Source organism: Struthio camelus, chromosome 9, assembly GCF_040807025.1.
Source record: "Struthio camelus isolate bStrCam1 chromosome 9, bStrCam1.hap1, whole genome shotgun sequence".
NCBI classification, from domain to species: domain Eukaryota; kingdom Metazoa; phylum Chordata; class Aves; order Struthioniformes; family Struthionidae; genus Struthio; species Struthio camelus.
In genome coordinates, this window is record NC_090950.1 from 24780750 (window position 1) to 24804754 (window position 24005).

The following is a 24005-nucleotide window of genomic DNA, read 5'->3' on the forward strand; positions in this document are numbered from 1 at the left end:
CAGTTTAGAGACGTGAACTGGATGAAGTAATGCACAAGACACTTGGAAAGACTGAGCACAGTGCCTGAACAGGGACAAGGAGCTAAAGGCAAGAAAGGCGGACTGAGGCAAAGAAAGGATTAGCGTTTGAACAGAACCGGCAGAACTGTCTGTGCTCTTGTACGCTCCCTTTCACAGACTGAAGTGCAATCCAGAGACTTGGGACTTGCAGCTCCTTTCAGGAAAAACAGGCAAATGCAGAGTGCTTTAGCCTATCCTCCAGAAGTGCTGAGACTCTACTAGCAGCCACAGACCACCCCTATTTGGCCTACCAGCGCATAAAAGCATGGTACCAACTAGAATTTTATCCACGGATCAATCACACAAAACTGTACTCTGCATACACTATTCTTTGCTAATGTACTATGCTAAAAGGTGTCCCTGGCAGTAGTCAATACCGCTGATGGCAGCATACTGTCGGTGTCAGTTACTGTATTAGCTCAAGTGACAGTAATTTGAGCATTAGAAGTCTGAAGACTTCAGACCCAGTAAACTATAAGTATCAACCTGGCTTTAACAAGCAAATGAAATGCCATTACAACTTAGGAAATTGCCCACGAAAGCTGACTTCAAGACTGTGACATACGTTGCAACACCAAACACTAAAAATTTAAATTGCTCGGCAACCTTAATTTATTTTAAGTGATGCGATCACACGATTATCCTGTAGCAGCATGAATGGCTGTGGAAGAAAGCGGACCGCACAGGGAAAAACATTACGCTCACTGAAATGACTCACGCACTGCCAGAGTCGGAAGGTTTGTGGCAAATGAAACCAATAACTTGGAAGAGAAAAGGAGGATGTTTTCGGCTATTAAACGTTATCACAGAACTGTTTTCTGTCCCTGCCTCCGCTACAGAATTTCTTCATGGTTGTGTGATGGTGGATCTGCTTTGCAGATGTGCTGACTGCTGATAACATCCAATAATTTAATAAATCATATATCCATCTTAATTTTTGGAATATCCAACTGTTGAGTGTTTAATTGTAATTTTAAGAGTTTTAGTAAAACAAACTTTAGGTAGAGCACATGGGAAAATATGTTAAAGAATAAGGATGAATTTAAGAGCTTAGTTACCACTTTTTCCCAGATGGCTGAGAGCTCCCCCTTATAAAGCTCAGGACAAAAAGTACAAACAAAATGCATGTTTGACTACGCAATTGTCACGCCCCATGAACCCCTGCAGGTATTTCGCGCCAGTCATTTCAGCAACTCGGCCATCTACCGCAAGGGTGCAGTTAAGGATTAAATTCAAACTTTACACTGACACTTTCTTGCTTTTGCAGGATTGACTCAAGCTATTAGTTTAACACAGTTTGGACATATACGCATCGTTATATAGTATGGTTTTCCTTATGCCAAACAGGCTTATCCATAACACTAGAGAAATTTTTTTTTTCAGAGGCAGCTGGATCTTTTTACGTATATAGAAAAAGAATTGCTAGTTGAGGTACGTAAAAGCAGTCTTGAGCATTTGAGGTATACAAACTAGAGCCACGCTGTTCAGACTCACGTTACACGAGATATGCTAATACATATCATACAGAAAAATAAAGGCCTATCCAAGATGTCTCCTTCAGATATCCAGGAATGGCTTTAACGTTAGAGTCATCCCATTTGGCAAGATAAGCAGATTCTGCCAAAAGAAATCAATCAATTGCCTAGCCAATCCTACTTCTGAAGAAAGTGTAAACTCCAGCTATGCATATAGCTAAACTGGAAGTGAAGAACCGATTCTGTACCGCAACAAGGATGCAAAACTAGTGTTAGTGTTCAGAGTATCAAAACTATGATAATTTCAAAACTCTGGCTTTAAAGATGTAAGTAAATATTCAGTTTGGTCCTGGTGAAACAGAATTTCTTACTATCCATGTCCTGAATTACAACCATCAAGTACAAAGCTACAGCTCCACAACAAAATAAGGCTGGCTGAACTGCACACATTTCGCCAGCTCACGGTTATAACACTAATACACTAATTTCCAGGAGTATCGTCTCTTTTTGTATCTTATTGGCTATGTCGGTGTTAAGATCTCAAAACAGAAGCTAAAAGCCCAGTTTTGATTCCTTACCTCACAGGACAACACTTCCTTCTAACAGCTACACGCCTTTCAAGGTGCAAACAGACAAACTGAGCCCAAAGATAAGGCAACATTGTCACATGGTTTGAATACCTTATACTCCTCCACTCCTCAACGAGGATAACGTTCAGTAAAACAAAGCTGGGCACGAACAAAAGTTACTTTTGCACCAAGAAAAGAGGTGCTCTGAAAAGTCCGTCATAAATACCTCAAATATCTGCTCAAAATTTTGAAATTCCTGGAATCTCGTTTGAAATCCTTCAGCAAGCGCTTCTCCTGCAAAACAGAAGAGAACACCACCTCATAGCAGCAACTGTATCTTAAACGTTTTTCTTTACCAAGCGTTATTTTTCCATATTTGAGGAAAAGCAGGAATCCCTACGTACCACCCTCTGGCATTCCTTGGGCCTTTTGTCTCCTGGCACTCAGAACTTCTTTTGCTGAGACAAAAAAGATGCGATTCCTCGCTTCTACAGGATCAATAACTTTGAGCTCATCAACTAGAAAAGTGAGGCAGCGCTCCATGTGCTGCCTACGCACCTGAGGAAGAAGCAAAAAGCTCATGAGAAAAAGTCACAAATTGAGCCATCATCAATTCCAAACGTGAGAGTAAGAAACAAAGTGCAATAGACCCCGAAGAACCCGTACAGAGCAGATGCCTTCTAATCCTACTGATGCAGCAGCTGCCCATAACCATTTAAACAGCCCTGGAAACAAAAGTATCTTCTTCTACAACTGCCTTTATTTACACCAGTCAGGTATCTCAGTTACTGACGTAACCACTTCATTTCCTATAGACAGAGTATAAGCATTACTGCAGGCAAGTTGCAGTTGGAAAGATCTTCTCTTGGACAGCTACTCTGTGCTTTAACATGCAAAATCTGTACCCTCAGGTTGCATTACAGAACCAAAAGGTTATACAAATTACAAAGGTAATATGTAAAGGAGCCCACTGGGGAACAAAAAGGTTCTAAACAAGCTTTGCATTGCATTATGTGCCTGCATATATCCTAAATTCATTTGCAGGTTGCTTTTTGCTTCTACCAAGCAATAACAGTTATTTCCATATTCTGATCAAATACCTTTTTATTCATAAGACAAATCTGGTGTTCCTATTTTAATAACTACATTACCTAGGTAATTTGGCATTCTCATGTGCATCTGAAGGTTTACACACACACACACACACACACACACTCAAAAAGCAATACTCTCCAGTACAGAAATCTGACTGAAAACAAGCGCCAACAAGTCACTCACATCCTCCATATATTCCGGCTCTGATGCTGAGGCATCCCATCTATTATTCAAGATGAAGATGTTTGGCTTGGAAAGTCGTTCGTTCACTTTATGAAAAAAATGCTTCTCCTAAGAATTAAAACACAAACAGAAACCTCCCCAGACATCCAAAACAGTCAAACTTTCCTCTGCAATAGATTCTGAAGCTCAACAACCTTGGCTAAAGTTCTGTATTAACAATAATTTATCAATATTAAAAAACACAAATATCCAACACAAAAAGGCTTATGATGGCTCAAAAGTGATCAAATGTCTTAAAATTGATGCCAATTCTAAAAATCAAAGATGCTGCAAACTTCTCTAAAACAGATACAAACTAATAACGCTTCCAAAACAAAGATTTTAGAAAACACTGGAACAGAAAATTTTTTTTTTCTACAAATCTTTCTTTTGTGCTTACACACTTATTATCACAAAAATTAATCTACTTTGATAGTCCTAGCTGTCCATTAAATTTGTTTGCAGTTGTGTGGCACCCAAAATACCGCCGGGGAAGAGAGAAAGGGAAAAAGATAACATAAAAAAATTATGACAGTATATGGCTGTGTTTGCTCATTTTGTTTTTTAAGAAAGATGTCTGGCTGAAACTGTGAAGTCCTCCTTATCTGAGTGATCGAGGTACTCTTGTCCGTCCTCCCATATTTGCTCCTACATCCAGGAAAACATCCATCCAACCATATTCTTCAACTAGATATATTTGCTGTTTGAGCATATATGGCTTGAGCCAAAGGAAAGTAACACTGTCCCAAGCAATTGCTGAATGTTTTAATGTTAAAAATAAGACATGTATGTTCCTGGAAACAAATTTAGATCCCTTTCCTGTACCTCCTATCCATCAGCGCTTTTTTCAGTAGTCATACTGGGTGAACCACAACAGAGCGGATCCCTGTTCAACACAGCTCAAACAAAAAATCCCTCTTTGCTGCCGTAAGGTTCTTGAATCCACAGCAGAACACCATCATACATTCTGGATACAACACTGGAAGCATGCTGGTGTCCATCATTCAGGGATTACGTATATGTAAACAAGCTTTACCATTGCAGAAAGAAGAACCTTGTCTACAGAGACTTTATGGAGGATTATTAGAAAACATCATGTTTATGCTAAAACCGATGGTTTTGTAGCAGCTGTCAAATATTTTCAAAGCTGTTATAGTAAAATTAATGTCCAAGCTGGACAAGAATACAGTTATTTTGTGCTTCATCTGAAGGAAAGACTTGTGTGGATGTAGGAGGAAAAAAAAAAAGGGCAAAAAAGGCATTTGCCACAATGCAAAGCAAAACGCAAACGCTTTAGAGCAGTTACATAACCGTTAAAGGCAACTTCAATTACGCCTACTAAGCTGAAGAATTTTTTTCTTTTTAAGTGAGGGAGAAGCACTAAAACAGCTGTTTACTAGGACATAGCCTCAATCACAACTAAGATCTTCCTTCCCCTCCAAAACAATCCCTGAACACTGGTTAACTCCGGATTCTACCAATTACAAGGTGCTCTGTATTAAGTAAGGAGGTGTAGGTATCGCAATCCAAAAAACCTCCGTAGAGTTTTACACTTGAGAAAAATCGCAAGCCATGTTTATCTTTTGCAATTTTCAGCTGTACCTGACAAGGAAAGAAAAAATGGGCCCAAGTCACAATAAAAAAAGCCACAAAACCACTTATGTGACTAGCATGTTAAGGACCAGGCAATATAAAACTAACAGAATCTTCGAGCAGACCTACCTACAGTCTGTACGTTTCCTGCATATCCATCATCTCAATCAGATTATTTTTAATGGTCCAATTTCATGAGCAAACGGGAGAGCCAAATCAACTTTGGCCTTATCGCTGTTACTTTACTACACCAAACTGAATTTTATCTGGCATCCAGATCCCTATTGTTTCCATGTTTTTAATATAGTAGCGGAGTGTTCACTAAAACCTAATTTTTTAATTGTTTATTTAAACTACAGCAAACTACTAGACTTCCTCCGTGCGAAAATCCAAAGTCGTCTTCATGCGAGATGATGGAGAAGACGAGCCACAGTTGTGCCAAGCTCTCTCCGACCTGGATGCTGTCAGCTTTTTTTATTTCTTAAATCAGATGCCTTCTGCATTGGAGTCTTGGTGGATTCAGCTCAGAAACATACAAGGCAGTGTTTTTAAACTCCTTTCTTCTTCTCAGATTTCTGCTCAAACATTCCAAGTTGCAAAGATGCAAGGAAACACTGTCTTTGTGCATTCCAATCTCTATCGTATTAACAACTGCCTCAATAAGATACATCACTTGGCACATTAGAACCACGTTCAAAACATTCATGAGCATTTCATTTGTTTACAATAGGCTTAGTTAATAAAAATCTTCAAGGGATTTCCCAGTAGCACTGTGTGACATTCTGGCAGTCAAACTTCGAACAGCACAAAAAAATTTAGATTGATATTGTCTGCATTCAAAACACTTAGTTCAGTCAAAATTTGGGATCACTACAATATTAAGGTGAATGAATCTCTGCTCATGTAGTTTGAGTATCACCACAGCTCAATTCAATTTTCTTCATGTACTTTGTGCATCTCACTGAACTTCCAGATATGGAGTACTTCACAATTTATTTTCTTTATAATACAAATATGTCTTCAGGAGACAAATAGGAATAAACTGGAAAGCCAGACAAGCATTTCCTCCATTTCTCAAAAGGGAAACTAAGGCAGAAAAGAAAGTCTATGCTCAACTCAGAGCAAGCAAAACTGGAAAGAAACCAGGTTCTCATTTCCCTAACGAGGGGCATACTCGCCAAATCCTATGCACAAGATCTAAATGCAGCAATTCAAGGAAACTTGACTACTGGATGCAATTATGGAACCACTGAATATTTAAATGAAGATCTAATTTAAAAATCATTGCACATCATACCGTGTTCATGAGGGTTGATTCTGAATTGGCAACCAAGACAAACACATCAGCATCTAAGCAGAATTTGTCAATCCAGCTGTCTAACTCTGTAGTGACATCTGTGCCAGGGCTGTTGAATAAAACAGTGTTAAAAAAAAAAAAAAAAAGTATTATCCAGCAAAGGAGTACTTGATTTTTAGAAACTGATAAAATAGGGGGGATTTCCTAAGGGTCCTATAATAAGATAGGAAGCTTTACAGCTCGAGGCTGATGCTTCCCTCAAGTTTAAGGTAGGCATAACCAAAATCAACTACCATTTAACATCACTCTTTCCTTAGAGCATCTATTCTTTTCAAAACGCGGTTTCAAAAGAATAAATATATGGAGCACAGTAGTCATGAAAAGTGACATAATCCAGAGAGTTTCACAGAATGGTCCTCCTCTCCATCTCCCAAATTTTAAATTTCAACTGCAAAGGTCAGTTCTTCATAAAATATACTTCCTCTTTTCTTTTTAGACAGACCGCGTAAGTTTTAGGTCTACGCATAGTTTGCAATACATAACAACATAATCAAACTGAATTTGAGACTGTAGGGCTTTGTGAGTTTTTCACAAATTAGTGAATAAGGAATTCAGAAACTAGGCATAAAAGCACTGTGTCTCACGCTTGCACCATCTCAATTATTTCCGGTTCAAATTTGTTCCATTTAACAGTAACAAGATTATTTTCTTTTCACAAGTACCAGCCTCACAGTTTTCTCAGATTCAGAGTCGTTTTCTTTTCCCTTTTCATTTCACCTTTAGCAACCAAAACCACGCAGATCAAATCATGCTTTACATTGACCCATGGGCTTCCAGGGGGCTTGCGTTATGCAGATGTCCCCAAGACGACAGCACAACCGCATAAGCTTTGAAGTTCGAGCATACCACCTTCCTTTGCCAACTGGGCAGGTTTCCTCCAGTTACTAAACTAACACGAGCCCCAAGTTTGCACTCAAGAAAATAATGACAAGCTCCCACTGATTTCAAAGGTGTAAGATCACAGACGTGGCAAACAACACTACTATTTACCAGAATACATTCTGAAATCTATTTTGTTGGCCATGAAGAAACCCTATTTACAACTTTACTCATAAAAATAGAATCTATATTAGAGTCATACCTTAGGTATAGATTACCCAAGCGTTTGAAAAAACATTACGAGTTTATACTTCAAAGTGGCCACAAACACCGATATTTGACATAAGCAAGGGCAACACCTTTCCAAATGCTTTAAATGCATAAACTGTGGAAAACCGTCCCCACACCTGGGCACACGTAACCCACGTACTGACAATTGTGTTTCAAAAGCAACCATTACTCTGAAATCTAGGCACAGCAACTCTTATCAGAAGCTTTCAAACGTGAAGTCCAGACTCCTTACACTTCACCTGATCAGTCTGAAGAGTCTGAAGGACAAGGAACAGGCCAAAGGGTTACAGTTGCTGCAACAACCCTACCAGCATTTCCATATTCTTTGTTTTACAGGTAGAAGTAACACTCAGCCAAAAGCTAGTCCCTTATTCAGCTCAGTCACAGGACCCTTGTTTGTTCCAACTGTTACGAGGCCAAAACCAGCAGAGCGATGACAGGCAGCAGTATAGACAAAAAAACTCAAGCTCTGCACTCTTAAAAAAAAAAACACGACCTCATAATAATTTCATAACCTAATAATCAAAAGAGAAACACAGTTAGTTAACTGGCATCTTATTTAAATATTATGTTGGCTAATTTATTTGAGAAAACATTTAACCAAACAGTAGGCATACCTGTCCACTAAAACCAAGTCATCTCTCAGGAGGGCACACTTCGACTTGGGCCAAAAGACATGGACCAGACAGCCAGCTTTCAAATCTTTATCCATGTGAAGTGCGTGGGCAAGCTGGTTGACGGTCTAAAGAATATCGAGACAGAAGACAAACACGCATATGCACCATAAACAAACCCGTAAACCAGTCTCATTTGTTTCTTAACCAAACCTCTCGCTTAAGAATCCATTTATATTTCCTCGATAGGATACTTGAGTTCATACTTCCTTCTGCTGAATATTTGTGAATCATTTTATTGCCTCTTATATCCGTCACCACCTAAAGAACAACTAATCTGTCCGTGCTTTGAAAGTCAGGAGTTTCTTTGGAGCTACACAGTGGTATTCCTCATAGAGCTACAGAGAATGATTCTGAGCATCATCCTGAATTCACCTCGGTGGTCTAACACATCAATATGAGCAGTTAAATCAGCTAGGCGTTGTAAGGCCAAACCAGAGGCAGGCTGCAAATCTTTAACGAGGAACAGAACTTACTGTCAGGCCTATAGAACTAAAACGCTCAACACGTGTCGTGCTACAACGAGACACACATCAGTTTTTCCCTGAAACATCCAGGAAAAACGTTGAGGTGGACTGTTTCTGTTTATTCAGTTATTCCTCCCTGAATAAGAACAATATAAACATGCAGAATGAGTTTTACATATAAAAACATACGTACATACCTTTAAGACTTGAAATCACTATTAAAATACAGACCTTTTGAGAGCTGGAATGTTCAAGTTGGGAAAAGCAGCATTAATCACAAGAAACTATACCTTGACACTCCTCTTCTCATCTGATCCTTCCGTCATAAGATAAGCCTTATCTCCGTCTGTTCCTTCCACACTGAGAAAGCAGTTAGTTGTATGGCCAATCCCACTAGGAAGTACCTTATCCCACAGCATTGCATTAATGACTGAACTTTTTCCACTGCTCGTTCTAGAGGGAAAGAAAATAAGATTAAGCAAAGCATAGCAAATTTAAACACACCTTTGTTTTAAACTGAACGCAGCCCATTTAACTGCATCAGGCCCACGTTTTGCAAGTTGCTTTGGGTGGTATAGCTTCAAGTCAGTACAGCACGGCTTGCCAGAAAGAATAGGGAGCGCAAGAAAAATTCATTCAAATAGCAATCCCGAAAATCTTTATCGATATATCAACATTGCTATCCTACCAAGAAAGGCCATTTTCATCAGTGTAACACATACTGGCTCAACAAGCAAAACTTGTATTGGCAAGAATGCTTTTAACTGGTATATTTGAATTTATCTGGTATATTTCAATCTGCATCATACATCTAAATAACATGCAACTACAGGAAGCATCTTGCACAGACACCAGCTCAACCCTGCTACTTCAGAAAAAGCATCTAATGTAAAACGATGCCTCAGATTAACTTAAAAGAATTGTTAAACTGCAGTTCAACTGCAGAACATCCCACACAAAGGGGCAACCTGCCCGCCTCCTGCGTCAACCCTAGCGCTGCCTTGAAAAGAGTTGACTGAAAACGTACGTAGCCTTTTGGTCAGAATTGCTTTGCTCAGATAACAGTTCCACATTCCTGCCGATGACAAAGCTAAAGGAAATTTAGGGATGCCAGAAGAGGATGCAGGAGAAGTCTGCATGACTGAGGGCAGAGCAAGACTACCCTCCGTGGTAGCAATCAATATTCAGGCTGCTTAAACAATCATGAAACTACCATCTCGAGTCACTTCGCCTACTCTTTTCAGAGAAACATTATTGGGTCTCTTCCCGCCACAACAGAACCACTAGTTCTGATACAGTCCTCCAAGCATGAGATGCGGTGCAAAAGGAGTACGGTTAGTAATGCCTTCAGCCACACGTCAAAGCATCGTTATCTGGGAATTCTCATCACTGCCAACGGTGACAACTCGGACCAACTTAACGGACGATATCCTCAACGGAATGAAGATTTCCACTGAAAGATGTGAAACAATCGCAAAGAACATTCAAATTTATTTCTTGTACATAATCCTCATAATGTCAATGCTCTCTTTAATCATGAGATTCAGTCTTATCCTCACTTTTGAGGAAAAAAATTAACCAAATTCTTAACTAAATTAACTAAATTCTTGTCGATTAAGCGGAACTGTTCACCAACTCAAAACTCTGTAAGAGCTTCCAGTTAATTCTCAGCAATATCCTACCTTGCACTAACCTTTTACCCCCCACCCATAAAGATTTGCAGCTTAACTATTACACAACAGGGTGCAGTGAACATACATCGTAATTTGGTTTCTTCAGCTACTTCTCCTGGAAAAGCAGTTTAGTGCTCACTATACGATAATTTAAAAAATTATTCCCAACGTCTCGCTCCAAAACTTTGCGTTGGTCTGGGGACAGATCTCCAAGTTAAAGTTGAATTAGTTCTCTTTTCCCTGTGCTGAACTCCTGCCCGTTGCAAAAGCAACTTTTACCAGGAATCATAGCTGTAAACGCATTTTTTTTTTTACCTCTGCGAAATGTCAAGGCTCAGATAGAATCACTTCCTTTATCACAGGTCCTTTTACTGTTTATTTTTAATAGCTGAACTATTGTTAGCAAAATGAAGGTAGCAAGACCATCATTGTACACATTTCTTTAGTACTATTAGGGCATTTTTAAAATTAAAACATGAAGATCAGTTTTGGAGAAAGACATGGGGAAAAAGCAAAACAAAACACCTTAAGCATAGAAATAGCAAATGGTCTCAGAGCAAATGGGACTAAGAGACACCAGACTAACCAGGCACGTAAGCCTCTGAAAGCACTGGAACCTTAGTCTTTCGGAAGGACTTAATTACTCGATATCTCACTTCCCATTTAGTAATGTGGATTCCCAGTCTATTTCTACAGCCTCCAAATTCTGTAAGAACATCAGAACACAACGTCTGGATTGCAGACGTTAACCGGAAACGTTAAAACCCAACTAAAGCTTCCCATTGAAAACTTAAAACTGTTCCATAAAGATCAGACTGAAAAATAAAGCACAACACGGCTACAACCAAAGAGACATAGAACCTTACTGCTTTGGGTCTAAGTAGCCAGCAGCACTTCTTTAAAATATTTTAATTTTTTATGTAACAACATATTTTTTGGGTGCAACAAACACCTTACTTTTTAACTCCATTTGCCTGATACATAAATAAAAAAATTAAAGATTAGATGATCCAAAGCTAACCTCAGTTAAAAACTTTCTAATTCTTAAAATATCTTTTTTGGAACAGAAGGGAATTTAAAACGCTCAAAACTTTGGAAGTGTTACTTAAACATGTAAAAGATGCAATAGTCTGCGGTAACAGTACCAAGGTCTGAACTAGAACTTCTCCCAGTCAGTGATACAGAAGAGCCTAACTTCATAGCTTCATAACTTCATTCAGATTTACGTGTACGCCAGTAATATATACGTCATCCCTAATAATCATCACAGGGATATAGCAAACTAATGATTAACAAGGCAAGTTTCTCTAACTTTGTTATCAGTTGCTTACACGTGGAAACAAAAGCAGCCCAAAGAGTAGTTCTTCCACAGTTGCTTGTGATCAAACACCAACCACAGTTCTTATAAACAACAGTCCAGCAAAACAAAGATACTAAAACAAACAAAACCATCAAGTTAAAATAAACATTCTGGAGAAGAAAACAACAATCTTAGACCCTCCTCAATCAAATCGCAGATCTACGCAGAATAATTATTTTATATAGTTTATCAATGACAAACACGTAACAAGATGTACGTAATTAAGCTACAGTGTTGGAGCAAGATGGCATCAAAGAAAGATTTAGCACCAATTAGCAAAATAACATGTTTTAATATATAATGTTTTAAACAATAATTTTTTGAGGAAACACTAAAGCCAGGGCATAAAACTTAGAAAATACGGTCACTAAGTCCTGCATGAGGGGAAAAAGGAATAAAAAAAAAAAAAAAAAAAAGCTCTGATAATTTTATCCATTACCTGCCAAAAAATGCCACTTTCATGTGTCTCCGTGAAAGCACCTCACCAATGACTGCTAGCTTATCCTTATATGCCTGTATCTTTGATAGTTCATCTTCTGTTGCTACATGTTCAAGCTCTGGGTTCCTGTATGTTCCTAGACATACAAAAAGAATAGCACAAAAGCAATCACATACAGAGTACATGCTGCAGGATACAAGACACAGATTATCAGTACTTCACGTGCCAACATAGAGCTGTCTAAATTTTAATTATACAACTGTAAACAAACTGAACCAAACAAAAAAAACACATCAGGGCTAGGCTCTCTCCTCCTGTCAGGATTAACCTGCGGGATGAGCAGCCAAGTTGGCTTGGCAACACATGCTCCTCCGCACTACTAACACTTCTGAGGGTGTAACCAGTGCTCCGTTGTGCTCTGACAAGCTGACTGACTTTTGTACTGAATTTTGGGAGAACCTGTCTGGTCCCTTGTCTGTGCAGAAGAAACTGCACGACTGCTAACACTGACTGCGGTCAAGCCTTCACCCTCGCTGCAAGGAGGCTAGGCTACCAGCCCAAATAATTCCCCAGCCTCTCGTATATGTAACCAGCCTAAGCGTTCCAGCTTGCCCAAGTTGAAAGCATCCAACTCAGAGGAAAAAAACGCAACTTTTCTGGAATAAGCTGACACGTACGGCATATTAACGTGTATCATTATGCACGCTGTGCTACCAGAAAGCGAATTCAAAGCAACAGACAAGGCCCTTGGGTTTAAGAGGAAAACTAACCTTCGACAAAAGTTGCTCCTTCAGTGACATAGTCCAACAGCTGGTCAAAGATAGCAGTAATGGTCTTTTTAGCCAGCACAAAGTGTTTCAGTGGAGACACAGCAGGTTCTGCCATTGTGCAACTGTCGGGAAAGTTACATAAAAGTCACTGCAACACTCAGGACACCAACAAAAGCGAAAAGTCATGCAAGGTCTCACACAGTAAACGTTTAAGAAAATAAGTACAATGAACGCTAATAAAAGTTAATTTACACTAATTTTATTATCCTGACAAACTCTTACTTTTCCCTAGTCACGGCGGGGGCGGTGGGGGGGGGGGTTTACAAAAAACAAGTCTACGAAGACTAAGTTTTCCTCTCTGGTTTCTCACAACACCAAGAACACCCTACTTCGCCTGCTGGTATAAACTTTAACATTTAAAACATCGGCCACAGCACTTCAAATCCCCGGGTTAGTTGCAGCCAATCTTCAAACACGAGCTCACCTAGAAAACTACCCAGCTGGAACTCTACCTAAGGAGCAACGTTTCGCCCCAGTTTCCAGCCGGGTGCCGGCACCACACACCCGCGCCGGCGGCTTTTTTGCCTTTTCCAGCCCAACACGCGTCTGCCCCCGCCGCCGCGCGCCCGCTCCAACGGCCTCTCCTCGGGGCGCCGCCGCCGCCGGGCAAGGGCGAGCTGCCGTGCCACTCCGCAAAGCTCTTTTTAGCATATATATATATATATATATATATATTTTAAGAACCTTCCCCGCCGCGTTCAGACACTCCTGTGGCGGCTCACGACAGACTTTGTACCCTCTAGTTTTCCTTTCCAAACCCAACAGCCTTTCTTCCCCCCCCTTCCCTTGCTAAAACCCGGCCAGCTGCCTCACACCGTCGCGCAGGTCACGGGCTCCCCTCGCGCAGCGCACGGGAAAGGCCCGGCCCGGCCAGCGGCTCCGCTCGCCGAGGGCAGGCCGGACCGGCGGGACGGTGTCGCAGCGGTCGCCAGGCCGGGACGCGCGGCGGCACCTCACTTACGGAGCGACCCGCTGGCCCCGCGCGCGCGCGCCTCCGTCACCCGGCAACGGCCGCCGCCGCTCCCTCCTGCTGCCGCTGCCCGCCGCCGGGAGGGGACGCGACGGGACGGGACGGGACGGGACGGGACGCGACGGGACGGGCGGGCGGGCGGCGCTTCCGCTTCCGTCTCCTGCTCACCCTCCTCCCGGCTCCGCCGCCATTTTGGGCGGGAGCGCAGAAGCCGTCGCTTTCACCGCGGGCCGGAAGTGCGTAAGGGAGAGGGAGCCGCCATCTTGGGCGCGGGCAGCGGCGGCGTCGCGGTGCTTGTGAAATGGAGGCGGGGGCTCGCCTGTGGCGGTGCAGGCTGCCGCGCGGGGAGCCCGGCCGGGCGGGCTGCAGTGCACGCCCTCCCTTCGCCTTCAGCCTAGCTCTAGGACTTCCTCACCCCTTCAGAAATTACAAGCGGGACCGTGTGAAGAGATGAGACCATCTTAAGCTCTCTACCCTTCCCGCCCATGGGGAGGCTCGGCCCTTTCTGTCAGAGCACCCCCGACGCTGGCTGCTGCCTGGCCGTTTGTCTACCGGGATGGCAGCTTCACTTCATGGACGTGCTGTTTATTTAGGTGCAATCCGAAGTAGGTAGGGCTAACACTGTTGTTTTAATTAACAAACATTTGGAAGAGGAGAAGCTGCTTGAAGTACCAAGCAACTGTTTGGAAAAGCCAGAAGTAGACCGACACAGCTGTTACAAGGCGCTGCGTGATGCAAAACACAACATAAAACCGTAGCTTCAATGAACTGAAAGTCTTTTATACCTAACGGTGTCCTGCGCTGCTCATAAGCAGCTCATAAGCTTTCTGCTCCTCCCAGTTCATATCTAAGATTGTAAACACTCAGCTTCCAAGCCCTTGAAAGTTGTCACAAACATCTAAAAACATGAACCATGACTTTGGATTCCTGAATACTGTCAGCACCACAGTTTAATCAGTCAGCTGTTAACTAAAACGACAAACGCTAAAATACTTTATAGAGTTCAAAAGCACTGATAATTTATATATTGGATACATCACCACGAAAGAGCACAGGAAAATGAGAACCACAGAAAACCATGAAAGTCTACAGCACTTAATAAGCATTATGGAGAACACATCATTTTAGAATTACTAATGCACTGTATCCTAAGTTCCTGCAATAATTCGTTGGTTTTTCATTTTGTTTTCAAGTCAGCAGAATTTTTCGTATAAAAAGTTCTCTTGTTTAATAACAAACATGATCCAGGAAGCTAAAATACACAACAGTTAACCTAAAGGCTCAAAAGCCTGAGGACAAAGAACCAAATACAAGTTATTTCTGAAGCCAGTCTTGTGATTCTGTAAAGCTTCCAGGTAGAATGCTGCTACTCAGATAGCTGCACCTTGCGGGTTTCACTGGAGCAAGACACTCAATTTGACCCACTTATTTACCATCTCAGAGAAAAAAAAAAATATATGGGCATAATTCCCTTCTGACTACCACAGGTAATTTCTCTAATTCAAGACCAAGGAGAATTGCTCAAGCTGTAAGAATAAAGACAATGCAAGTCTCTGGCAGTTATCAGACCAGCAGCATTCAAGTCGTCTTAATTCACCTTAATGCAGACACCTCAGAACACTGTCCTTTCACTTAACGCATTTCCTGTAAATAAACCAAACCTCTCCTCTTTAATTCACAGCCTTTACCTTGTAAACTCCTTCAGCGGGGAGCAACAGATAGTCCTTGACATGTACAACCGTTCCTCTTGGCCTCCCAACTTCTAGACAGACTTAACTCTTATTACTTGTTTTTTCTACTACACACACTGTCATGTTTAACATGCATTTGGAAGCAAATATCCTATTTATGTTCTTGCTAAGGTAAAATGAGGCCACCTGCTCATGTAAACTCCCATTTACCTTCTGCAGATATTAAAAGAAAAAAAAACTGTTCTCTTATTTATAAAATTCAACCTAAGACAAATTTCAATTTCATATATTTGCTAATTAGACACCGTGGTGGTTTTTTGTTAGGAACAAGTGGTCTTCACAACATTCCTATGACGTATTCTTTTAATTCCCATTTCACAGATTAGAAACGGACGTAAGTCAACAATTAGAGGCACGAAGCTATTCAGGAGTCAAGGAACTTTTCCGCATCACAGCGCTCCACGGCGCCTACAAAACTCCCTTTCCTGGATGGGACACGCTAAAGCCCAGTGTTCTCTTGTGCCTTCCACAGTGCGGCCCCTTCTTAGTGTCAGTCTCCGAAAAAAAGTGGCTTGCTCTCCAGTGTTCATCAGTGCCGTTCCACCTGTGTGTCACCAGGAGCTGCTTGTAAGAGGAGGACTGGCATTCGCCCCTCCTCAATTATACCAAGATGAGCAAAATTAACTTTCCATATCCAAATTAGTTCTTATTATTACTTTGTTAACTAGGTTATTGCTACCATAGCAAGCCAGCCAGGATAGACGTGTTCAAAATAGGAAGCTAGCAATTCTACAGACACTGTCACTGTCTATAAATGGATTAATAAAATACAATCATTGTGGGATCAGGTTGTTCTTTTCAATGACTACACAGAAGATTCAGTAGCAAACCAGCATTTCCAAATGATGAAAATGGTCTTGCCTCCTGCAAAGCAACATACGCTAACTGGCTCATGTTAGACTGCAGAAACACTTCTCGAGAAACTAAACTTCCATAAGCTGACTGAATTTAGCCAATTTTTATCCCTACCTTTAAAAATCCAGTGCAAAGACCCTTACACACCTTGCTGCTACTAACACCAAATCTCCTTGTTCAAGAAATGTTTTATACATGATTTATACAAAGCTTGCATTAGACAATCTTCCATACAAGTTTACAGTCAATACAGAAAGACATTGAAATTCCACCACTTACATAGGGGTAATTTCACCCCAATAACTACCACAATCTAAATGATCTCATCCTTACTATCAGCCCAAGCATCAGTCACTCAGAAATACAGCTACAGGATGAAGCTTAAAAATTCACTTTTAAAGATTATAATATAAAGACAGTACTATTGAATGTGATGTGCAAAATCATTTGAAAATGATTAAAGTTAACAGAATTTATGTACTGTGCCGGGGCTTTAAACCAGTACATAGGATAAGTTTAAAATTTACAGAATTAAAATACCTGTCCTCCAACTACCAGCGGCAGAAAGCTAATCACAAAGTAACCGAATTATAATAGTATAAACAAATAGAGCCTTGCTCTAAATGAGGTTGCTGACATACACCCTTTTAGCGAGAGCTCAATTACGATTTTACATGCAAAGACCATGCTTTTCGTACATTCTCAGCTGGATCACTTGGCAAATTCCCTTACAATGGCGCCTTAAAACCTGACCCGACCTACAGGCAGGCCACACATCTCATTAACGTATCAAAAGAAAGATAAGGGCTGAAGGTAAACGAAGGAGACAAAAACAATAGGGGAAGTCTGTTGTAAACGTGTGGGAGTTGATGAAGCACTAGAAGGTATTGCTGGGCGGTTCCACAGACAGATGTCGAAATTAAACACTGCACAGAGAAAGACAGGAAGCAAAACCACGACGTAGGACAGGTACTCCAAGGAAACAGGTCAATTTTGAAAGCTTATCAAAAGCAGGGGGTGGGAAATGCAGGCTAACATATGATTTTAGAGACTGCGTGCCTGGGAATTTTTACGCTTATCTTCGGCCGGCCAGTGCAATTTGCTAGACATAAGCACGCTGACCTGCTGCTGCAGAGGGTAACATGAGTTCGGTGTGCAAGTGAACGCTATGGCAAGCACAGTTACTTAAGCGTGAAACTAGCTGTTGGCTTTCTCTTTGTCTCTTTTTAAAACTCTTAAGAAAGCAGCTCTTTAATATTAAACATGAAAATACAGGATGACCTTCAGAACAGCTATTACAACAGGCAACTACTCCCACTGTCCCTCCCCCCAGCATCTGATCCATCACACTCTAAATGCGATTATTCCTACGGAAACCCCCAAGTAAGAAAATTCACAACGCCAAGTTGTCATACGTGTTCTGTTGATACAAAGAGCAAGCGTGAGTATTTTCCACTGTACAATCGCTGTTAAATTGTATTTAACTTCACATTTTAGTGACTGACTGGAAAGAATTCCCATTCTAACGAATCGATTACAGGGAAAGAATGTTAATTAAGCTGTCTCATGTACCTGAAGGTGACTTAAAAGATCTTTTTCATTTCCAAACCTCATTAAGCAATCGGTACATTTATGAGGTAAATCGGCTGAATGCCTAAAATCCAAATGAGTTTTAAGATCTTCAATCTGTCCTGTTGAATATTCACAGTATTGACACAAATAAATCCCTTCAGATAAGTGAGAGCTTAAATGCTTGCAATATTCCAACATACCTGAAAAGCCCTTCCCACAGTCATCACAAACATGAGGGAATATTTTGGTGTGTTCAATAGCTACATGCCTGTTGACGTTTGTATGCAGCCTGCTCCTAAAGCCACACACTTGGCACACAAAGAAGTTTTTGCACTTGTCAAAGCTGATTTTGTTTATGAGACTATACTGTCCACGTTCTTTATTGTTATAGCTGTCGCTTAACTCTATCAGTCGACATGCATGTTCATTCACCACGTGGCTATGCAAATCTTCTGGATCATTTGTTTCATGCTCACAGAACTGACACAAATACTGCTCGTCACAGCTGTGCTCCTGGAAGTGCAGGTACAACTCACTGCTCGAGGAGAACTGCATATCACACTGCTCACACCAATAAAGGTGGTCATTGAAGTGAGTGTCTGCTATGTGCTGACTTAGATTCTCAAAGATTACTGTTTTGTAATCACAATATTTACAGATGTATGGATCCTCCTCGTGTAGTTTCACGTGTTCAATAAGCTGCAATTTGCTGGAGAAACTCTCCTTACAAACTTTACAGACAGGAGTGTCTGTACACGTTTTATGCTTCAGGATCATGTGCTGCTTTAAATCAGAAAAGTACTTGCTATTAAACTCACAGAGCTCACACTTATATAAACCACTGCTGTTGGCTCTCAGCAAAGGCCATTTCTGCTGAGCTGTGATATTCAAAGCCTGGTTCTTCTCAAAGATTTTACAGGTTTCAACAGGGATTTCCTCTAGGTCCTCAGCTTCTAGCTTCTCAGGTGAAACAGTTTGCGTTTCTATATCGTGAACTTCTACAGCATTAACCTCTGTTGTAGAAATTTCTACAGTTTGAATATCAAGGGGTTTCTCTTCTTCTGTAGGGCTGTCACTGAATATAGGCGAATCGCATATATCCTTGCAAATTCCATTATTAGCAGCTTTTTCTGAAAGAGGAAGTAGATAAAAGCAAAAGATTAAAAAAAACGCTGCAAAACACCTGGGTCCATATTTAACTTCTCAACTAGTTGTATCAGCTTACAAGTGCAAAAAACAGTTATTTTTCACTGGACAGAGTAAGCTTTGTGTTCAACGAGCAAATCACGTGAACTCTGAATCCTTCATCTCTTCCATCAAAGCAAAAAAGGAAAACGTAACTACATTGAAAGTCAACATCTATATTCTCCAGCTTCCCAGAAGCCAAGCAGGGGCTGCTCCTGAAAATACGCATCTACATTTACCTTTCTCTTTCTTTTTGGGGTCTGTATAGTGCATCCCCACAACATTTGAATGCGATCCACTCCACTGAGAAGTCCCAGCATGCACTGGACTCCCATCATCATCAGTATCTAGACTTTGCGCAGGACTGTGGAATCTGCCTATAAAGATAAGATAGGGATTTTTCTTGTCCTTATTCATCCGTTCTATCACTATCATTTCTTTAATTTAACCCTAGATCTGATTTACCACATACACCAGTTGCATAAATTTATATACTAAAGAGCATCACAACCTACATTACAGAAAGTAACAACATGTAGCTCAGAAATTCCTTCCATGCATACAGAAGTCAACAACAACTAAAAAAAAACACCAAAAGGTAGCAACTGTCTCTATAATTTTACCAAAAAACAGTCTGTTGATTATACGGGAAAAAAAGTTAAAAGCCTTAAACGAAACTTGAAAGTTTGAAAGTGGCAGAACATGTAAATATTTCTCCTCTCAAACCTTTCCTGGTCATCATATTTTCCAAGTTTAAAGCTTTGTAAGACTTCTGGAGACCTGTTGCTAGTTCTATTAGAGCGAAAGAAAAAAGAATAAAAATTCATCCTTGTATTTGCTCAGTCCAGTATGCTGAACTTGAGAACAACTACTGGATGCTGTATAAAAAAGGTGCTCTGTTTTCCTTGAGTACGTTTTAATGAAATTGCTGGTATATTTAATTTGAACTCTTGGTTCAGTCACCTCAGCTTGACATTACTCAGCTGACATTTGACGAGAGAAGTCTAACAGTCATTCTACAAATTGTAAAAATGAAAGATCTTTTTGTTGTCTTTTTTTTTTTTTTTTAAACTTTGAACATTTTATTTCAGTTATAATGATTAAACAACCTTCCAGCAGTCTAAGGCATATCAGGTCAGACTGATGCTCAGAAGTCACCTGCTGCACGTTTTGTACTCTTTTCTGAACAGCAGTCGGCACTTAGTAAAGGACTGTACCAAGACCCCAAAAATGCAACTCTTACCTCTGTTATCAGAAAACTTGATATCTGGCTGTTTCATAGAACAGACGCTGTAACAGTGGTCAGAAAAAATTCCACTATTGTCTATGTATTTGCTTACACCTGAAGAATCTAGGTACAAAAAAATAAGAGAGTTTTTATTCCAGCAAATTGATGCAGCTGCATAGCATATTTAACGTTCACCAAAATTCTCCTCACTAGCCACGTTTTTACTTCTCATACTGTGAGAATGCGTGAGAACTCTGTGCTGGCCAGATAACAATCCTATAATGACCTACAACTTCCAGTTGCTGCCCTGATGTTCAAGCTATCAGATATAGTCCTTATCAGCCAAACTCTGCGCCTACTAAAGACAGTAACAGGAGCACAGGTAGTTCGGCGCTGAACGTTTTTCACATCCCCTTCAAACTTCCATTAAACTCCTCCCAGCACCTGTTAGTAGAATCATCTTCATTTTGTAGCTTGAGCAAGTTTTCCAACTCGCAGGGAGTACAGAACAAAATTGACCAAAAGTGACTTTACCCCTGAGCGCTCAGAGAGGGTACTCTATACATTCAGGCCAAGACATCTTATCCCACCCTTTATGTAGCTGGTTTTCCACACAGTAGTGCATGCAAACCTTTCTCACAGCAAAGTAACGATTTTGAGGAAAATTCAACTTATTAAAACGTGCGTAATTCAAGCTCCAGACCAACCTGAATATCGAGAAGGATGTAGAGTCTTCCTTTTCCTCTTTTTAGGATGTTCGTTCATTTTGAATCGGTCTAAACCAATTAAAAAGTGAAAACATTCAATAATCGGTTAGACTTGTTTACAGCTGCTTTATCCTTCGTGACTTTAGGAAGCAATACAAACTCTTAACGCTACACAACGGGTTTTTTTCTACTCCCCTGTCCCCCCCCACAGCCAATTTTGTTACAGTGCTAAAAACACACTAAGTGCACACAAGTACTGAATTCTAATTTCATGTTCCTGACTTAGAACAGAAGAGCAGTGAGAATCACCCATAACCACAGCCAAGTCAGTCCTCTAGTCACTCAAGCAGGACCAACGAAGTAGTTTCCCTGCGGCCCACTGCCCTTTGCTAGGGATCACCCAAAAGCTCTTTTCTGAAGCAGTGAGCTTCAGACAAAATGTTAATGTTAAAAACACTAATATAAGTCATGCCACCATCTTACCAAAATCCCTAGGCTCTTCTGTATCAGCAAGAGGAAGAGCAGCTAAGAAGCTGATGCCTGTACAGCTTCCAACCGCAGTGAAAACATCAGCGTGAGAGGATCTTCAACTGTGGAGCTGCAGCATTTTAAAATGCTTTAAACCTTGAGTGTAAAATAAAAAACAACCATACTAGAATCAGGAACAGAAATATTACAGGCACTACAGCTATGGAAACCTGAGGCCAAAAAAATAGCAGAAGAAACTGATATTAGTTTTGTTTTAGAGCACCACAGATCATAAGGCAAGTGCATGGGAATACTTATTTTCATTTTGTCCTAGGCTAACGGGCTCTTGCAGCACTTGGTAGCTCCTCACAACGGAAACAGATAGATGGAGACAACACCAAAAATACTTAGGCTATGTATTGGCCCAGATGGCTGTGAAGAAAGGGCTGAAAGCGCCAAACCGATGTGGCCGACCGTAAGAGCAGGGCACCGATGGGACCCAGGCTCTCGCAAAGCTAACGCTATCCACCTGCACTGGAAGCCGGAAAAAGGCGTTCGCCTCAAACAAAAGCCATTCTCACGAGACAAAATAACTTGCTTACACCATAATTTGACTTTATTGGGAGAGTAACGCGGAAAACCACTTTTGCGATAGCATAGCACAATTCAGAAATATTAAACAGCCCCTTCGCATTTTTTGCTTGCAAGGAAACAACCCCGTTAACACACTGAGACAGCAACTTCCACGCCACTTAACGCAGCTCAACCTTCTTACCCGTGAACCGGGCCAAAGCATCCATCACGCTCGTTATTATTCCGCTACAGCAACGCCTTTTACCAGGCAGTCTTCCCAAAGCCTGCGGGTCGCGGCAAGGTCTTGGCAAACGCTGGCAGAAGCCCAGGCGAGGCCTGGCCGGCGGTGGGGGGCCCGGCCCGGCCCGCGCTCTCCCGCCCGGAGGCCGCCGCAGGAGCCGGCCACGGCGGCGGCAGACGCGCACCGCCCGCGCTTTGTGAGGGCGGAGGCGGCGGGAGGGCCGAGCCCGGAGCCGGCAGCACCGCCCGCGCGGCCCCCAGCACGCCGCGGCCGTGAGTAACCTGGCACCCTGTTCGGGGGCTTGGGGAGGGAGGGAGGGAAGGGGCCGCCTCGCCGCCGGCCGCCCCCAAGGGGAGCCGCGGCCCAGGCGCGGGCCGTGGGGGCTGCCGCAGCGCCCCCGCCTCAGGGCGGCCAGGGGCGCGCCGCACCGCAAATGGCGCCGGGCCGAGGGGCAAAATGGGGGCGGGCGGGAAGGCGGCAAGCTGCAAGGCTGGAGGGAGGCGGGCGTTGGCGGAGCCGCGGGGCTCCCCGGGCCTGCGGGCGATACCGCCGGCACTCACCTTGCGCTGCGCGCCCAGGGCCGGGCCGCAGCCGCCTCCGGACGCGGCGCTCCCCGCGGGGGAAGGGGCGGGCCGGGCTGGGCCGCGCGGCGGGCGCGGCCGTGGCGCCCCCTGGCGGCAGCGCGGCGCCTCTCGGCCCCCGCCCGCCGCCATAGCACGGCGAGCGCCGCCGGCCCCCTTTTGGCGCTTTCTACCCCATTTTTGACCGAAAAAGCCGGCAGCGGGTGGGGGAAACACCTTCCGTCTACTCTGCCCGCCTCAGGCGGCTTAAAAGCCGCGCCGTGAGCCGAGCCCTGCGGGGAGCCAGCAGCGGGGCTCCCGCGCTGCCCGCCGCTTCACAAGCGGGAACAGCAGCACCGCCCGTTGGCGGTGACACTGAAGCAGCCCCCGCCGCGGGGCCGGCCGGGCTGCTCGCCGCCCTCGCCTCGCGGCTTCTCCCTGGAGCCTCGCCGGAAACAGCCTCCCTTGGCACCAGGGAAAAGCTTGTTCTCGCAGGAAACGCGCCAGGAAGGGGCCCCCAGAGCCTTGCGGCCTGCCTGTGGCACTGAGCAAAGGCGTTCGTCCCTGCGGTGGGGCAGAGCCTGGCCGTGAAGCGTCCCCGCCGCCGCGGGGGCAGCGGTGGACTGGGACAGGCAGGGGCGGCGGGCTGCAAAAATGCTGTTTTGAAGTCACCCTAGGCTAAACAAAGCAAACGAATTTTAAAACCCTCCCCCCCAAACCAAACCCAGCCAGCTGTTCACACAGCGGTGCTGCCACCACAGGGAAAGGCTCCTGCTGGAGATGGCGGGGCCGGATGGCCTCTCTCCCCTTTTTCCTGCTCTGCCCTCCAAGACAGCGTGTCCAGGCCACCCTCGGCTCTCCGGGACCCGGCCTAGCGCCGCCGGAGGTGCTCGCTCCTGCCCGTCCGAAGCGCGGGGCTGGACACCCGCTCGGCCCTGGGCGCCGGCTCCCGCCCGCACGGCCCTGCCTCA

At 43.0% G+C, this 24005-nt stretch overlaps 2 protein-coding genes and 2 long non-coding RNA genes across 9 annotated transcripts in view; 1 reads left to right on the plus strand and 3 right to left on the minus strand.

Moving 5' to 3' along the window:
• MFN1 (mitofusin 1) overlaps positions 1–14163 on the minus strand; it is a 29014-nt gene extending 14851 nt beyond the window's left edge. The window contains exons 1-9 of one of the 5 annotated variants that reach the window (XM_068955035.1): positions 13886–14163; positions 12865–12986; positions 12095–12230; positions 8913–9075; positions 8099–8223; positions 6312–6420; positions 3383–3490; positions 2509–2662; positions 2331–2398 (exon numbers count right to left, since the gene is read on the minus strand). In XM_068955035.1, the coding sequence (XP_068811136.1) occupies positions 2331–2398; positions 2509–2662; positions 3383–3490; positions 6312–6420; positions 8099–8223; positions 8913–9075; positions 12095–12230; positions 12865–12979 (978 nt within the window). In that variant the 5' untranslated portion in view covers positions 12980–12986; positions 13886–14163. Of the gene's footprint in view, positions 1–2330; positions 2399–2508; positions 2663–3382; positions 3491–6311; positions 6421–8098; positions 8224–8912; positions 9076–12094; positions 12231–12864; positions 12987–13737 lie in introns of all 5 variants that reach the window. The other 4 variants (XM_068955033.1, XM_068955032.1, XM_068955034.1 and 1 more) reach the window with 4 other exon arrangements.
• Positions 9897–11730, minus strand: LOC138068221 (uncharacterized). Its single transcript, XR_011142927.1, has 2 exons — positions 11627–11730; positions 9897–10075 (listed from the first exon to the last, which is right to left on the minus strand). It is a non-coding gene; the product is annotated as an uncharacterized lncRNA (long non-coding RNA).
• A 696-nt stretch (positions 14164–14859) lies between the features above and the next one.
• ZNF639 (zinc finger protein 639) lies at positions 14860–23123 on the minus strand. 2 transcript variants are annotated; one of them, XM_068955054.1, is made up of 6 exons: positions 23035–23123; positions 21676–21816; positions 21193–21261; positions 20501–20608; positions 19497–19634; positions 14860–19202 (listed from the first exon to the last, which is right to left on the minus strand). In XM_068955054.1, the coding sequence occupies exons 3-6, from the start codon at positions 21248–21250 to the stop codon at positions 18055–18057; spliced, it is 1452 nt and encodes a 483-aa protein (XP_068811155.1). In that variant the 5' UTR covers positions 21251–21261; positions 21676–21816; positions 23035–23123; the 3' UTR covers positions 14860–18054. The 2 variants fall into 2 exon arrangements, with proteins under 2 accessions (XP_068811155.1, XP_009682163.2); XM_009683868.2 differs by lacking the exon at positions 23035–23123 and adding an exon at positions 22436–22667.
• The window catches only part of LOC138068222 (uncharacterized), a 29276-nt gene continuing 27947 nt past the window's right edge, over positions 22677–24005 (plus strand). The window contains exon 1 of the long non-coding RNA XR_011142928.1: positions 22677–22746. This is a non-coding gene — a long non-coding RNA (uncharacterized lncRNA). The remainder of the gene's footprint in view (positions 22747–24005) is intronic.

Coding starts and splice junctions, on each gene's coding strand:
- ZNF639 (XM_068955054.1), bottom strand. CDS start 21,250: ATGAACGAACATCCTAAAAAGAGGAAAAGGAAGACTCTACATCCTTCT. Junction 19,635..20,500: donor CAAGTTTTCTGATAACAGAG/GTAAGAGTTGCA, acceptor TTATCTTTATAG/GCAGATTCCACAGTCCTGCG. Junction 19,203..19,496: donor CCCCAAAAAGAAAGAGAAAG/GTAAATGTAGAT, acceptor TTCCTCTTTCAG/AAAAAGCTGCTAATAATGGA.